This window comes from Epinephelus lanceolatus, chromosome 16, assembly GCF_041903045.1.
Source record: "Epinephelus lanceolatus isolate andai-2023 chromosome 16, ASM4190304v1, whole genome shotgun sequence".
Lineage (NCBI taxonomy): Eukaryota > Metazoa > Chordata > Actinopteri > Perciformes > Serranidae > Epinephelus > Epinephelus lanceolatus.
In genome coordinates, this window is record NC_135749.1 from 31,752,721 (window position 1) to 31,771,450 (window position 18,730).

Here is an 18,730-nt window from a genome sequence, read left to right on the forward strand (position 1 = left end):
TATGACATGGTGTGTTATCCAGTAGGATAACATGCCACTAATGGGTACACTGTTGTCATAAAGGGATGAACATGGTCAGCAACAATACTCAGGTAGGCTTATACAATGCTCAATTGACCTATGGCTAAGCCACGCCCCCCTCCACTCACTTGGACAAAATATCAACATTCAGTGACCGGTGCTATGGCAGGTGTCAGAGTACACATCATTTCGCAGGAGGCAATTGATGACATGGACATATTAATAAAGCCTGGTTCAACTTTGTTTATCTCTTTTGTCACTCTAAGTCAGAAAATAGTCTACATACAAAAGTAATAGGGATATCAATTTTCACCATGTATTTAGGAATAAAATGTATATCTCAGGCTGTGAATGATTTGTGAACAAGCCTTTGGAAACTGAAAATTTTGGTGCATCAAAGTGCCACTGAAGTTAAGGTTTGTGGCTCAGAATATGAGAAAAGGATAACGGCCTTTTTACCATCTTTACCAAGAGTGTCTCTCCGTTAGTTTGGTGCTACAGTATTTACACTGAATCATTCAGCATAACGTTTGCAAACCTTTGTTATCTCTGCAATTACAGTTAACTTAATGAAGCTAAGCTCCAGAAGTTAACGTTAGCTTAACTAGAGCCCTTTGGACAACAGCTAACAATGATGTACGATCACCAAAGCACAAAACTAGAACAAAATAGGCTAATGAACTCCCAGTAAATAAGGTGACATGATGAGCAACGCAGCTAGGAGCTAACATTAGGCTAACTTTAGCTAACGTTAGCTAGATTTGTTAAAGATAACTTTATATTTTTTTTCCAGCAAAGTGACAATATGTCGTCTCAAACACAATGTTGACTTACCTTAAAACAGATGTAGACATCATTGTTAATCTTATTCATGTTGAGTTGATGTTGTGGTCTAACGTTACCACACAACTTTATCCAAAGGAGACACTTTTCTCGGTTGAGATGTGGTTTAGGAAAGGGTAAAAAATACACCCCGTCGCCCAGCCTCTCAGGATACCTTGTGTCGGAGCTGCATGTACCCCATGCACACCGTTTGACCATTTTTAAACTTCAAATCTCAGAAAAAGCTCATAAAACCGAACAAAACTGACTTTCTGTAATGCATTTCAATGGACGTCCAGGCAAAGAATGTCCGAGTGTATGGAAATGTCTATACCCACTGTGACTGGCTCATCGTGTTTGAGGGCTGGGCTTAGCCATAGGTCAGTTGGTACTAATGGGCCCAAAGTGTGCCAAGGAAATATCCCCCACACCATTACACCACCACATGCCTGAAGCGCTGATAAAGGGTAGGATGGATCCAAGCTTTCATGTTGTTTACACCAAATTCTGACCCTACTATCTGAGTGTCACAGCAGAAATCAAGACTCATCAGCCCAGGCAACATTTCTCCAATCTTCTATTGTCCAGTTTTAGCGAGCCCATGCAAATTGTAGCCTCAGTTTCCAGTTGTGAGCTGACAGGAGTGTCACTCGGTGTGGTCTCCTGCTGCTGTAGCCCATCTGCTTCGAGGTTGGATGTGTTGTTCGTTCAGAGATGGTTTTCTGCATACCTTGTTTGTAATGAGTGATTATTTGAGCTACTGTTGCCTTTCTATTATATTGAACCAGTCTAGTCATTCTCCTCTGACCTCTGGCATCAACAAGGCATTTTCAACGAGAGAACTGCTGCTCACTGGATATTTTCTCGTTTTCAGACCATCTTCTGTAAACCCTAGAGATAGTTGTGTGTGAAAATCCCAGTAGATCAGCAGTTTCTGAAATACTCAGACCAGCCCGTCTGGCACCAGCAACCATGCCAGGTTCAAAATCACTTAAATCACCTCGGTTTGAACTTCAGCAGGTCGTCTTTACCATGTCTACATGCCTAATGGTGCGTTCGTTTTGTACTCGGAGGTCAGAAGTCGGAAGTGGGAATGACTTCAGAGTTGACAGCAGTTTTTGCATTCTAGTTGACAATGGTGGACAAGTCGGAAAAAAACATGGACGCCCACAAGAAAGCCTTTGTTGCCCTTGCACTTTCGCAATATAGACAGCTTCAAAACCATCAAACACTCCAAATGATGAACACCACAGATGAGGCTGACCTAATGTAAAACAAATAAGATAAAACTGCTATAAACAGTACTTTAGTAGAGTGTTTACTCACTATGTATGTGACTGGCAGCCATCTTGAATTCGTAAGTCGGGGTTGATGCGGTTGCTCCGAGTTTTCGAGTTGGAAATCCGATCTCAGGGTGCATTCAAGGTTAAACTTCCCACTGGGATCTGGGAATTTCCAACCTCCGAGTACAAAACAAACGCACCAGATATGCATCAAGCTGCTGTCACATGATTGGTTGATTAGCTATTTGCATTAACAAGCAGTTGAACAGGTGTACTTAATAAAGTGGCCAGTGAGGGTATTTACACAAAGCATTACGGAGCAATCATCAACATGTAAAGCTTAGTAGGAACATTGTCTTTTTCGGAATACGGGCAAAAACTAGAATCTTTTGTGCATGTACGTAGTCAATGACGGTGTGAATAATCTTATTGGTTGAATTTAACATCAGAGGGCCAGGCCAAAAAACACAGTTTATTTTTTTCAATGTAGTTAAATCGGAAACTTGGATTAACTCTGATTAATATACAAATGATTTCTTTATTTTTCCTTCCTATTTTAAGGACTCCTCTGATGTAAACAGGAAAATTAAAGTGTTTGGCTCCCAGCATGTTCTCTGGGGGCCTTTTTTTTACAGCAAACATTTCGACTTCTCATAGCAGCAGCACAGGTGTTACTAATCACATTTACGGTCTTTGTTGTATTTAAGTGTCCCAGTAGTCTCAGTCATGACAGTGAGGATAACCACCATAAGGCCCCTGTAACTGAAGTGGAATTTTGCCATCATTAATTCCATCATTAACACCTTTGCTTTTCCTGCTGTGAAAAAAATTCTTTTAAAACCATTTAGTAGGGCCACATTGTAAGTGCTTCCCATTCTACTTGTTTTAAAAAAGCAGTTACTTAAAAAAAAAGCCATCAAAAATTGGTTTTAACCCAACACGTCTTGCTAACTTTGTCTTTATTCTCCCTGTATTCAGAGCCAAGTGGTGCTTTCGGGAGATCATAAGGAAATAACGAACTCGTAAAATAAAGCATTAGTGACTACTTTTTTGCCTGCAGAGCAGCTCTGACGCCAACAAACGATACAGTCTCACCAAAACTTCACATCTGCTGCATCAATGCAAACACTCATAAAGCACTGAGGTTAAAAGCTACCACACAGGGCTGAGTGACACACGGGGGGAATGTACAGACCACTGCTGTTCAGCTGTGAACTGTATATGAGTGACCCAAAGTAGCACTCAGTGACTTGCATAATGTCAGCGTGATGACATGTGGCCACAGACAGATGATCTAACACACAGACAGACTTTGTGCTGTAACTAACGCTGGCCTCCAGGGAAAGTCTGAGCGATCCTGCAGTTGTACGGAGTGCGGTCACTGGTAGCAGCTGAGAGCCTGATCCACAACCCACAGGGGATCTGGGTGTTAGAGGGAAATTCTTTGACTGGAAATAGAGGGAGGGAGAAGGAAAGAAAGAAATACACATGTTTTGTTTGTAGACAAAGAGAGTGACAGGTGATTATTTGTTGACAGACAGATCAACAACTTCAAATTGTCTGGATGTCATAACAGGACAGAGGGAACAACACGCACATGTTTCCTCTCATGATTTTGATTAAACATTTTATGTTGTTCTTCCTCCTGCTGCCAGAGGACACTGTTCACTGCAGTTCCCAAGCATCAATGCATACTCTACTAACAGAAAGGGAGTGAAGACAAAAATGAAAAAGAACTTTTCAACCTCAGTATCTGCCACAAAGAGTTAAAATCCGTTAGATGCAGTGAAACCACTTTTACTCATTAACCTCATGAACCACCTTTCACTTCCTCCATTTGTTTGCGTTCAAGTGAGTAATTATGACGGGGGCAAAGAAGGAAGTTGGGTGACGGTGCAATAGAGTGACAAAGTCTGTGAGGTTGGGGTGGGTAGATGAATGGGTCAATAAAACACCAGACTTTAACCATGAGACCACCATTTCCTATCGCCCATCAAGTTTGGTTTCTTTTAACCACGATCGTTTCCAAACCTTAACCAATTAAGTTATTATTGTAACCATTGTGACAAAGTTCTCCTAACCTTGATGTAGTAGGGTAGTCATTTCAACCTATAAAGCACATGTATCCAATGCCTCATCAAAGCACTTGTTTTTAACCCAAACCTTAAGGGAGTAGTGCGAATGATTTAGTGGCATCTAGTAGCTTTGATTGCAGATTGCAACAAGCTGAAACATCTCCTGGTTAGAATTCCATCCATTGGTCATTGTTCAGGTGGTTGTCACGAGAGCCAAATTATCTGCAGAGGTCTCCTTCTCCGAAAGTCAAAGTTCATGGGCTGTTTGAATGGTTTTTGGGTTGGGTTTTTTTTGAGTAGATGCCTGAGTTAAGGTCTGTGGTTAACACAAACTTCTTCTGTGGCATTAATACATCAGTTAATACCCCACTTGTGAATTCTGAAGCTTTTAAGTATTCAAAAACACCATTAACAAGTGACTCGTTGTTGTGGCGACAGTAAGTTATTCCTCATATTTTGCCTAACATAGTTTTTTTTACCTCTGCCGATTGCATTTATGCTTCAAAAATCATAAAAGTGGTTATCTGTGAAGATTATCTTGCCGAACAAATCTTGTAAGAGTCATGACCTTTTGTTTGTCACAGAGCTAATTTTATGAAATAAACCAAAATCCAGTCGAAAAATCCAATTGGCTTTTTGTTGAGGAAACCAGGGTGATGCTAACTTCCAGGGGGAACTGCCCATTGGTTCGACAGCCCATTGGTTCGACATCCCATTGTTCCGACCATATTAAACTCATTGTTCCGAAGTCCGTTCCGAAATCATCATGATGCCCTGTGGTTAAGGTCTGGTTGGGTTTAGGCACAAAAACCACTTGGTTAGGGTCAGGAAAAGATCATGGTGTGGGTTAAAATGAAAAAGAAAGTGACAACCACATAAGCTATGAGCCTGCTCCGCCTCAAGCCGGTTGCGGCGCACCATACGCCCACCGCGAGCCGTTCAGCACTGCGGACAGTCGGACTAATGGGATGTCGAACCAATGGGCTGTCGAACCAATGACATGGACCCCTTCCAGGTCTGCCTACAAATTTCCTGCAGCTCTCTATTGCAGCTTGGGCATGACTGTAACAGGCAATAGCAGCACTTTCTACTGTGAAAAATGACCAACAAAAGCTTCTAACACAAACAAACATGTTTCAGCAGGAAAATGATCCAAAACCATGGAGAAATTAACATCGGCAACATGTTTCCCTGCTGTTAGCATGTAGTTTCATTTAGCAGTGTACTTACAGCTGGGGAATGACTGTTAATAAGAGAGTATAGCGGCACTTTCTATGGTGAAAAATCACCAATAGAAGCTTCTAAACCAAAATCCTCACAACCAGACATGCTCCAGCAGGAATACGATCTGAAATCGGGGAGAAATCAACAACATCAGCAATCAAAGATACATTTCCCTAACGATATTTCCTCGACACAATGGTTATGCTCTGCAGTCAATGCAAAGACACATGAACCTTAATCAAACCGGTCACAACGATAGAAGTACAAGAACGTGCATGCACACACACATACACACACACACTCACTCATTCACACATGTAGTCAAGCACATAATCACACACTGGTTCAACGGTCTTTCTCTAAAGAGCACATAGACAGCAGGGAGGAAGGAAGACATTCGTGTACAAATGAGGGATGGAAATAGGAAGAACACACACTTTCACTTGTTCACACACACACACACACACACACACACACACACAAGCACACAGAGACATGCCTCCAGGATCCAGAGGGAGGACAGGGGGAGGAGTGGAGGTGAGGACAGATCACTTTGAGATAAAAGTTGCAGCAACAGCAGACATGAAATCCTCCAACGAGCTCGTCAGGCAGTTTGGATAGTTTCTCCGCTGACTGCAAACTACACCAGAAGTCTCTGCTGCGGCACACTGACACTCACACTCAGTTCATATGCTGAAGGTGGAGAGAAGACTCAGCGCATGAGGATCTGTGAAGGATTTTCTGACAGGTGCACTTGCTAAATGAAGAAAATTTATGTTGGACAGATTTCTTTGTGAAGATCAACATCGCTGAATTGAACCACAGCTGCAAAATGACAGTAAGTAAAACCTGGTGCATGGATTCCCTCACTGCTCCGAACCAGCAGGAGAACTTTTCAAAGATTAAAGGGTCAGTTTACAGAATTTATGAAAAATAAACATATTTTCTCATTTCCCTCTAGTTTTATGACCATGCTGATAGTTTTGGTGATTTAGATGGAATTCATTATGTGGTGTGCACACCATTGAGCAACTCTGTGAATAGTTTTCATGGAGACTAATAATGTTCACAGTGTGTCCCGTAGATCTTTCAGAGTAACAGCAGCAGTGATAGAAACAGAAGATAACCCGTGCAATGAAAGGAAAATTACCTGAGCCTTTAAATCAGAGTTAAATTATTGATGTAGAATGATGTATATCTGGAGTTGAATTAATTTGATTATATAACGAGCAATTACAATTCAATAAGATAATAATTTTCTTTAATTTGCAAATTTAGCACATTTAGAGGAGTCATAATTAGTGTCTGGTGCAGCAGGACTTTACTTAAAGTGCATTGTAAAGCCAGTTATAAAGTGATTTTATAGATAAAAATATAATTCTTGCACTATAATTGTACCACTAATAGCAATTAATTCTGATGTTGTGATGTCATTATTTAGTTACATTACTATACAACATTAAACAACAAGTTTACACATGTGAGTATAATTCCTCAAAATGAGAAAATAATCATCAAGATTTTTTTGGTATGTAGTAAGATGTTAAGTCCATGACATGCTGTGGCTTCAACATCTTATTTAACAAACTGTATGCTGTATGAGCATATAGAATTTTCTGTATTTCGTTACTCCTTTACAACTAATTCTTCTTCACAAAATATGATATTGTGGAAATCGCTTCATTTCAGACAGATGATGTTTTATAATCCTAAAACCTTTTAAAAATAGATTGTAAAATGTTAAAAGAAAATGCATGAGGAGTGACTGGAAAAGTTCCTGTGAAGCTCAAGTATTGATTACTGCATCATGGATTTCATACATTATAGAGTGTTAAAATGTTTAAATGTATGTTCATGTCAGTTTCTTGCTAATTTTTATGCTAAACTCATTTGAGGAGGAAAAAAATTTCAAAATTGAGTTGACTTCTGCTGGATGCGTGCCAGTGCTGCAGGAGTGTGAACATCATACACTCTGCATTCCCTGACACACACCCACACACAGACACAAGATCTTGTCATTCATCACCCTAGTGTTTGTGGTCCACTGAGATCCATTTCCACGTAGAGGACATCACCAGGACATTTATCTCTAACACACACGCACGCGCGCGCATGTCTTACATAACGTGGCATCCCATAGGGAGGCTGTCGGAGTTGTTCTGAGCTGGCTGAGACCGGTGTCACCTCCTTTGACACTTGTCTAAACCCGACCAGCTCTGAGCACGTCAGCTATGCTGCTCACTGGATACCCTCTTAACTCCTGACCCTCCACACTGTGTGGCTGTTGTTGTTTTATTCACACCATCAGCAAAAATCTGAATTCTGCAACTTATCTGAGAAGGAATTTTTCAGGAAGAACTAAAGCTGGGGTAGGCAGTTAAATTTTGGGCATCAGTGGGCAAAAATTCCATAATTATATTTGAGCATGTTGTAATTCCAGTGGACTGAGAGAAAACTAGACTTCTGCACCTCCTCTTGGTTCTGTTTTCAGGCCTTAGAAAATCTAGTCAGTGACCAATCACAGGTCATTTCAGAGAGAGGGCGTTCCTATCGGCTGTTCTACATATGTAATTGCGTATGAACGTCTGCCTACACCGCATAGCAACCAAAAACAGAAAACGCACTTATCAGAAAGACAGTCTAATAGAGAGTCTGACAATAAATGAAATAAAACACGTCATCAGCAAAGCATTACAGAGATGGAGAGAATATGTTGCTAATAGTTTAGCCTTCTGCTAAATGGAGCCAAAGATTCAAAGCTTCAGCTTCAGTTCAAATAAACACAATAAGTTTGTGATTATTTGAACTGAAGCTGAAGCTTCAGGTTCATGTTTATGTTGCTAACCCTAGCAAGAGCCTTGAATCACGTTGTGTCCTCCAAGAGCCAGGAGGACAGCAGGCAGCAGCTCTGGAAACAGACCCCAGATCAGTGGCCACAGCAACTTGAATTCAGGCAGTGCAAGCCCCTGCTTTGGACATTCCGACTCCTCAATCAGTAAACTTTCTGTTGCTGCCATTACACAGGTTAGACCCAGCAGTGTTGCTGGCCACTATTCCACTGTGAAACCTGGTGGTGGGGGGGGTTTCACTGACCTCCGACTGAAGGTTCAGAGCTGCTGCCTGCTCTCCTCCTGGCAAAGCAGTCCACAGCGGATTGGAGCGAGGCGTAGTTACCTGCGGGTGGCAAATGTTAGCTAGCTATTTCTTGTCTCAATAGTGATCTAACAAACAGATAGAGAGAGAGAGTAGGCATGGAGAGGCTTACTGAATGTGCTGTGTGACTATGAAATTAGATTTTTTTTTTAAATAAATTGATGTATGGGAAACACTGGGTTACTGTATGAAGCACCTGCATATGCCTGTGGTCATCGGACGGAAGGGGCTTGGGAGAGGGCGAGGAAGCTGCATGAGGAGGGTGTTTTTTAAATTCTGATGCTTCTTTTTTTTTTTTGCTTTTTCCATTTATCTTAAGCCCATACTTAAATATTCTTTTATCAGTTGAGGAATTAAACACTAAAACAACAACAGTCATCATCAACATTCAAACATCAAGAACCTTATAAAAATAGCCACTTCCCTGTATGTCACTATTTTATATATAATAACCAAATAAAATTGAACAAATAATGATAAGTGCTGAAAAAATATATAATTAACATGTTTTTAATTTGAGCTGTCAAACTACCCATGAGTAAAATTTAAAGGCAAGTTATAATGTCAAGATATTGGCTGTACATGTTGTGAAACATTTGTCTCAGACAGACCTGAATAGCTCTGTAATCAGAGTACGGCACAAACACTGAGAGGGTCAGAGGTCAGGTCCCCACACCAATAATGTATTCACTTATGGATTAGACATGGATCATATGGTATAACACTGCTGTATATGCTGCACCATAACTGCAACTCAAAATATTTACAAAGATATTGAAAATTATCTTTGTTAGCAATCAAAGTAATAATTTGGAGGATCTTTTGTATTGCGTCTGCAGAACGAGTAAATCTCTTGCAGCTGTTGCAGCTGATTTTAGAAATCCTCCTTTATTCAGTTTAAACTGGACTTACATTCATCAGTCAAACCTTGCATCTTTAACACCTCCTACTTGCATTTTCTGCATGTTCAATTTCTCAAATTTCATTTTTAGTTAAAAAAAAATCTGTACACTCGATCATTAAATGTGTCTTTGCCTTTGTTAAGTGTGACCGAAGCCTCCACAGGGGATTAACAGTATCTGTGTACGCCACATTCACAGCTCTGAGTTGTTCTCTAATGAGCTGTAATGAGTTGCCCCGTGTCTGAATGTACGGTGACACCAAATCCCAGCTCGGGCCCAAGGGTGCCAGCTGTGATGGAAACATCAACGTTCCACCAGACAAAACAAAGATCAGTGTGTCAGTGTGTGTGTGTGCATGTGTGAAAGGATTTCATGAGGCTATTAACAGACATGTTTATACCCGTGGATCAGTGTTGCCAGCATCGCCATGACGACAATCATCACTGCAACGGCTGTGTTACATTCCAACAAGCTGCAAGAGACGCCACTCTGTGTTAATTGATCTTAAAAGTAGACTTCTTGCTTCACTGATACATTTCTTTACAGATGTATGTACATTACAATGTTATCAAAACATCACATTTACAAGACAAGTGTCAGTAAACACTCAGAAGGCTTTAGTCACAGTAGGGTTTTTGACATGCCACACCAGGAAACACACAGGTGTGAATAATAACAAAAATTATCGCTGCCTTCAATCCAGCAGGTTTAGTTCCAGGATCCTGGGTTTAGTGGATTAGTCTTTTTGTTTAGGGAAGATTCCTTAGCCATGATGAGAGCTGCTCAAATTCTATAAATGCCAAGGAAAGGTTCTCCAGTGCTTCCTTTCTTATCTCCTTTGGCATAAGATACACTGGACAATCATTTACCATAGGAAAGGAGATAATGCCATCCCACAGTTCCTTGAGGCAACAACATTTAAACCAACGCGCTATTCGGACATTCCCAAAAACAAACGATATGTTGAGGATCTTGCCCAAATTTAACAATAATTTCAATCACTGGGATTCAAGTCAATTAATATGAGTGGGCAAGACGGTGAGCATGAGCAACCATTCTCAATGTGACAACCATTCTATTTCAGTTTTGTAACTGGTAGGCTATATTCCGTTTTTATTTCAAAACCAACCTTGGTAAACCTAAACCCAACCACACATTAACAAGAGCTATGCTGAAACATAAAATTCACTGTATCTGCTACATAATAACATGAAAATTGCATGTAACATTTTTCCTTGGTGATTGAGTTGTTACTGAGCTGCAGTCAGATTCTTCTCTTTTCTTTATGAATTCTCTTTCACATCTTTTCTCATGACCTTTTCAGTGAAGGTCAAGGAGAAGTGTTTAGCAAAGATATGGGTCATAATTCTTTTCAACCACAGCCCTGGTTTTATGAATGCTGGCTCCATAACGTGCCTTTTGGTGCATTTATATCTAAATGCTGCTTGGCAGAATTTACTCGAATAGTGCGGACAAAAGCAGGAGTGGACAGCAAAGACAAGTTACCAACAGCAGTCTGCAAAGATATCAGTTAAAAATTGTTTGATCTGAGTGGTTTCAAGATACCCCAACATTTCATGTAAGTTTTTTTCTGCAGCCCAAACAAGATGTATTTGTAGTTAGAGTGTCTTTGAAACAGTTGGATCTAAGATGGATGATGAGTGTTATTCAGTAATATGGTACCAGGGGGGAGTTCATGTGTTTGTTGAATATCTTGCTCATTTACACCAGTCACAACCTGAATAATCCTGTAATCATTAATCTAATTTCTCTAAGCAAACACATTTACTGTTGTCTTTTTGTTCCATGTGTGTGTCCAGGCTGCCACAAAGCTACTGGATGAGATGTGCCACCTGACGGCTCAGTCTCTGACACCAATGGTCACGTCAGAGCACTTCAAGGTCCTGAAGCTCCTGGGCGAAGGCTCATACGGCAAAGTCATGCTGGCTGTTCACAGGAAGAGAGGTTAGGGAGGAAGCTAATGTTTATTATAGTCTCAACACTGCAACAAAAAAGAAAAACCTACATCAGTATCTTCCCCTTGTATCCTCCAGGTACTCCGATGGCTCTGAAGTTCTTCCCTCGTGAGTCCACCCCTCTTGTCTCTTTCCTGAAAGAGTATAACCTCTCTCTGTCATTCTGCACTCACCCGTCCCTGACCAGAGCCCTGGGGATCGCCTACTCAACACCGTCGCACTACGTCTTCGCTCAGCAAGCTAGCCTTTTTGGCGATCTCTTTGATGTCATCTTGCCTGAGGTACATGGTTATTTCAGCAGAGCAATTAAATATTGGAAAAAAACACTTACTGGATTCTGGTTTAATCTGATTTCATCACATATATTTATCTCCTCCCGTTTTCCCCCACCCCTCTCCCTCTCCAGGTTGGAATGGAGGAGGACTGTTGTCAGCGCGTGGTGTCCCAGCTGTGTGGTGCTCTGACCCACCTGCACTCTCTTGGTTTTGTCCACAGAGACCTCAAACCGGAGAACGTCTTCCTGTGTGACTCCGCCTGCCGATGGGTCAAGCTAGGAGACTTTGGCATGGTCAGTATCAAACATGTACAGGACTGTACCACTCAACTGTTAAATGATGGCATTTCTGAGAAGCCTAACTTATGTCGTCTGTCGGGCAGGAACCTTGTATCTCCATATTTTGTTGTTTTGTTTTGATTTGTTTTCCCATAAATCAATGCTATTACTTATTCTCTACATCTGTATGTGGGTTTTACAAATATTTAACCGATGCAAAATATTTTTTAAAAAAAGCTTGTGACTTAAGCTCATAACTCCAATGGATCTTCAAACTGTTGGCAAAATCCCATAGCTCCACCCTGCCTCCACTAAATGACGTGCTGTAATACAACATCTTCGATACTGCACAGCCGAGCTGAAGATAAACACTGACAAAGCAAATTTGTTTGATTTCTAAATAAAAAACTGGTTGTTTGAACAAGTACTCAAGAAACATGAAGGCTAATGCTAGGGTACCAGTTGCCACCACTCTGCCGTGTCCCCAGGTACCAGGATATGCATTGATTGAAATCGAGTTGCTACAGCCACTTCTGATGGTTCGTCATCTTAGCTTCCACCTGATCTCCTCCTGATGAATTATCTCCTAGCATCAGGAGGAGATCAATCATTATAGACTGGGTAATGCGTCAAACAACATCAGACTGCCCCCATGGAATCCGGTGGACCCCATTCGCATTTATGGAAGTCCTTGACTTTGCAGACGATCTGGCAGTCGTGTCATACACACATGCCCACCTCCAGGAAAAATCTGACCGGCTTAGCAATTATGCTAAACAAACTGGTCTGCACATAAACCAGAAAAAGACCCATGTGGATGCACTCATGTGCATCAACACCCCAAGAGGACCTCCTCTTTCCATCGATGGAGGAGCACTGGAATATGTTGAAGATTTTACATACCTCGGAAATCACATAAGCAGCGAAAGTGGAACACAAAAAGACACCATGGCACGCCTTAACAAAGCAAGAGGTGCTTTTAGCCAACTTCATAACATCTGGAAGTCTGAACAGTATAGCCTTAAAACTAAGATGAGGATTTACAACAGTGATGTTAAGGCCATCCTGCTGTATGGCTCTGGTGCTGGAGAGTGACAAAAACTGACATGAAGAAGGTTGATGTCTTTCATAATAGCTGCTTGGGAAAAGTTTGTAACATCTTCCAGCCAAACAGGATCTCCAATGAGGAACTGTACAAGAGGACAGGAAGCATGCATACGTCCCTCAAGATAAAGAAACGCAGGTTAAGACGGCTCAGTCATGTGTTGAGGATGCCCAATGAAAGGTTGCCAAAAGTTGCCTTGAGGTGGACCCCGATTGGGAAAAGAAGTAAAGACAGACCAAAGAACACCTGGCGAAGGACAGTGATGATGGAGCTGCAGGAGATGGGTCTCTCATGGGACAAAGCACAGGCCAAAGTACAAGACAGGGTTCAGTGGCAGTGTATGATTGTGGCCTTATGCCCCAGCCAGGACAAAGGGAATAAGTACCGGTAAGTATTCAGAAAGAGAGGTGGAGCGATTGCGGGGTGCGCTAGCTAGCGAGCAGGCTAATTCTTATTTTTGATACGATAAACACAGACACAGAGTTTTTGGCCAAATGTATTCAAGGACATTTGGTCATGGACTTTCCATGTACAGATAGGATTTGCAAGTTACCCTGGGTATGTTGGTTGTCGACGTTCTGGGATGCCGTGTCAAGTTCTGCCTGTTACATGCATTGCCCTCTTTCAAGATACACCTCCTTTTTCGGAGGAAATTTAATGTTTGCATACAGTCTCTTTCAAAATAAACGCACAACATCGGTACAACAACCCCATAAACTGACATTTTTTCCATAAAGCACGTGGTTTGGTTGTGGAAAGAAAGAACAGGGTTTGGCTATATTATCTTACCCAATGCAAACGCCAGCCTCCTAGGTGAAAGTTTGTTGGACCCATCCACCACCCATCCCACTCACCCTACTTGGAGTTTTGCCACCTTATCTTTTGTTCTTATCCCCCGATGCCCTCAGAAACTGTGAAGCTATAACAGTGACCAGCCGTGTATCATGCTGACATCAAAGGATGCTTTTTTTCTATGATGTGTGACGTCGCAAGTCACTGCCCAAGCTCCAGATTTCAGTGACTTTGGAAAAAACTTTTTTTTCCATTTCCCAGGAAGAAGTGGTTTTGGAAATACAAGGTTTCCACCTGACAGCAACCATATGTATGCAATTATACACTATAATTATATGGAGATGAAGCAGATTATCAAAAACAGTCTGGGGTTTAAGGGATATATGTCAATGCACAGCAGCTTGTGGCCTTTTTTATTGTTATATGTGCTTTATTTGTACGTTTCTTTGCACCAATTTATCATATGAAAGTGACAAATGACTGAATATTCTCCACCAGGTGAAGGCCAGGGGCACCAGGGTCCCAGAGGTCTGGTACAGCTCTCCTTACTGCACCCCTGAGGCCGAGATTGCTCGCGGAAACGAGGACAGCTGGAGGAGCACGAGCGACGGGAATGATGGCGTTAAGGAGGATGAAGAGATGGAAAAGAAGGCCAGAGTTTGGGTGTCTGTGGAGCCTAGCACAGATAGCTGGGCGCTGGGGATCTTGACCTACGCTATGCTCACCGGCAGTCATCCCTGGGCTGAAACAGCCAGCGACTGCCGCGCGTACCTGAAGTATGAAGAGTGGTTCAACCAAACAGAAGGCCCCGATGATGAACTGGATGTATGGGCGGAGCCGCAGGGCGAGAGCACACAGGATTTGATTGGGGTAGAGACTGGAAGGAAAGACCACCCTCCTGTAGCGCCCCAATTTGCATGTTTCACGCTGCTGGCCCGCTCCTTCTTCCGGTCGCTCCTCAACCCAAGGCCCCGGTATCGTGGACGACCCGAGGTTGCGTTGAATTATCTCGGAGGTGACTGGGTGATGGAGAAGGAGAGGGTGAGGCTGGAGGAAGAGAGGAAGAAGAGCAGAGGGAAAGGAGCAATCAGGAGCATGAAGGAGATGGACGGGAGAGGAGAGAGATAAGGAGACTGGGAAATAATGAAGCAATTTTTACACTAAATCATGGGCTATATCAAGGACATGAGATGTTCAGGTTTATTATTGAACCTGACTAATATTGTTTTTAGTTTTATTTGCCTCAAAAAGGGGTTGTTGTCATAAGCTAGAAACACTGTAGGGCCTACAGTAGATAAACACATAAACATTCTCCAGTTCAATCTTCTCAAATATGAGAATTTGCTGTATATATATATATATATATATATATGTATATATATATATATATATATATATATATATATATATATATATATATATATATATATATATGTGCAGCCCAACTGAAAAGACAAAGATATGGACAAATGTAAAGCATTAATTCAAACAAGATGGTTGCTAGAAAGGGTGTGCACATCACCACATTTTACAGTGAGAGGATGTAGCTGAAGGTTTGAACTACTGGTGATAACATTTATTTTTGGCAGTTAATGATTTAAAGGATCTGTATGCAACATGGCAGAAATGCTGACAGAGCTAAAGGTGTTAACATGGAGGGGAACCAGAGGGTGAGCACTGCCATTCTGCAGCAACGTCATTCTGCCACCTTGGGTGGGGACCACGTTATCAGCGGTGACTGCCATACAAGCACAGTACATATAGGCAGCAATAGCTAGACAGTGGGATACACACACAGGGACCATGGAAGTATAAAGAAGTATAAAGATCTGGACACAGTGTTTGCGGTGGAGCCCTGTTCATTCCTGGGACAGCTGTTCAGTAGCACATGAAGCCAAAAAGTTCAACTGCTGTAGTATGAAATTATCCAGAGCTTCTGCATGGTGGAGCCCGTAGAGCAAGCGCACTAGAGACCCTCGGCAGCCATGCAGCTAGCTTCCACCAGCCGGACAGCTAACTTATGGTTAGCGCTCCACTAAGGTGAATAGGGTTAAAATGATTAAATAGTGAGGCTCTCTCAGACTTTCGAAATGTTATCGGATCGAATGGATCAAATCCCAATAGTGAAACTAATGGCTTTGACTGTGATGCTTAAAAAATAATGATACCTAAGTCTATGGGAAGAAGTCTTTTTGGGCCATGTGAACATGGCACCCGCAACCAGCAGTGCTTCCCTCTCAACCAAAGGACCATTTCGATGCTATGTCCCTAACTGCAGAGGTAGCCTACTGCCAGTAGGGACATAGCAAAGTTAGGGACAAAGGTGGCTAAGTCTCACTAACATTATTCATACAAGTCATTTGACAACAAACCAGCTTTTTAGGTCAAGGTTTCCCCAGCAGCCAGCTAGCCCCCGAACTGTAGTAAACACAAGTGCTCATATACAGTATGTGTACTTTTGGACCGGCTCCTCGTTAAAAAAAAAAGTGGTCATAGAAATTTGCTTCAAAGTCATGGAAAGTCAGAAATTATTGGTAAAAATGAGTATTAAACCTGAAAAACATAGAGACTCAGATTTTAACACACACAGAGGGAGCATGACTTTGTTTCTGCTCAGGACACCATTACTCCTACATAGCAAAAAGTTGTTTGCTGCTATATCAATCCTCTGGATGTTGTATACAGCACCTTTAATTTAACTTCTTTTTTATTATTATTATTATTATTATTATTATTATTAACAATATGTACTATAACTAACTGAATCATAAACATCAGATTAAAAATGACTTGAAAAAATAGCTGCAGTTCTGGGGATTATCAGTGTTTAGTAGTGCTGTAATGCTATCATGCCCTTGTAAAAGATACTGTCTTTAGCACACTGCATTTATATTTGGATTTAGACTTTTATGTGTATGCATCATAGTTGGCTATGAGCTGTGTATAGATTGCAGTAGTGCCCAGTTTTTACAGTCAACATGTCTGCCAGCAGACTGAGAGGAGCAGTGATGAACCACAACACTCTGACCTGGCAATGGAAGGAGAAATTAAGTACATATTAAACTTTTCAGAGGCACTTTCTGGAAGTAAATATTAATATGCTGCATATATTTTAGGAGCACTTGTATTGCACTGTAAATGTAGGCCTAAATGGCAGTTTTTTGGTAATGCTGTAGCACTTTGTATGTAACTACAAAACCATGTATTCTCAAACTTGTATGGTAACTGTACTAAACTGAATGTATTATATAAAATTCAATAAAATGATTGTTTTTGTAAAAGGCTCTTCTGTGAATCACTTTAAACCATTTAAATACATAATGAATCAACCTATGATTTTACTGCACATCATAAAGACTCACATCTGCCAGATGATTTAATGTATGTTGACCTTAAAAAAATGGCATGGCATGCTCATATCATAATTATGTCCTTGTAAGATTATACACCAATGCAAATAGATCACAAGCACACACACACTCACGCATACACACACTCACGCATACACCCACGTACACACAGTGAGGACCATCTGCAGAGCTTCCCCAGATGTTTTTAAAAATAGACCCGCTGTCATAAATTCGACACTACAACCTTTCAGCACCATGTATGTGCCGCAGCTCTGACCCCTCACACTGCAGCCAAGTCACACACTGAACACACTGTTTCCCATGCAAATACAATCAGCTGACTGCCTACTGCAGGAGTGGAGTTCAGCACATAGACGCAGTGAACCGCACTGATGCCTGACACTGATCTAGAAACATTACTCTCTGAAAGAAAGACACATAAACAGGTGTTTAGACCAAACAGAGCACTGCATTTAAATGCAATTTCAAATGCATTATGGGAGTGCTGGAACAGGTACAGGGAAGAAGATGATATACAATAGCCCCACAGAAAATCCAGCTCAAGTAACAGATTCATGAATTCATAGGTTTATCAGTGCAAAAGAGATTTCATCTGCAAAATTACATTGTTGGTATGAAAATAATCCACCCCTGTTGTACCAAAGCTTCAATGTTAGGAGGGTTATTTTTAAAACATATACCACTACTAGTGACTTAATACATGCCCTAATATGCAGTGGTGCAGTGGAAGCTGTACACAGGTACACAGAGTATACCCACCTCTTTTTCTGGCCGTTTACAGCATATTCACCTATCACCCATACATTTGAAGGTATACCAACTTCATCAACTACCACAACGCTGCTGCTAATATGTAATATGTAACATATTCTACTAATTTACTGAAATTAAGGAAAGTATTGTAAATATTTTGCATTTCTTTTGTAATACTTTAAAATTGTCTTGCTGAGCTCATTTGTTTGGACTTTAAATTTCCATGCCAAAAACACATTCCTGACAGTGTCCTGACTGTGCGTCTCCTCTGCCATTGTCATGCTGCAGGTTCACTGCGTGTGCACAAATTACTTCACTTTTTCTTAAGTCTGTTTATGGGAAATGCAGGCCCCAGATGACTTTAAGAGCAAATAAAACAAAAAAGTAATCCCTTCAAGTAAAAATCCCACCACTTCAAACTGTAACTGTATTATAATACTACTCATATATTGTATTTTGAATATGTAATGTTGTTACTTGTACTCTGTCACTCTTCAGCCCTGCAGGGCATTGTACATGGATGAATTACGCAAATTTTCAAGTCAACAACAAGCCTGTATATCTTTAGCTAGCTCAAATCTGCAGCTAATGAATGTCTGGGTCTAGTAATAGGCAAAAATTAAAGGAGCTATATGTAAGAAATCTAAAGCAAATAGTCATAAAATCCTCCTAATATGTCACAGAGACTAAGGAATAATGT

General features: G+C 41.2%; 1 protein-coding gene across 1 annotated transcript; it reads left to right on the forward strand.

Annotated features, from left to right (window-relative positions):
- Window positions 1-5,972: 5,972 nt before the first annotated feature.
- Window positions 5,973-17,181, forward strand: LOC117263182 (serine/threonine-protein kinase SBK1). The gene is made up of 5 exons (XM_033636362.2): window positions 5,973-6,263; window positions 11,301-11,445; window positions 11,535-11,737; window positions 11,863-12,024; window positions 14,405-17,181. The coding sequence occupies exons 1-5, from the start codon at window positions 6,258-6,260 to the stop codon at window positions 15,032-15,034; spliced, it is 1,146 nt and encodes a 381-aa protein (XP_033492253.1). The 5' UTR covers window positions 5,973-6,257; the 3' UTR covers window positions 15,035-17,181.
- Window positions 17,182-18,730: the final 1,549 nt, after the last annotated feature.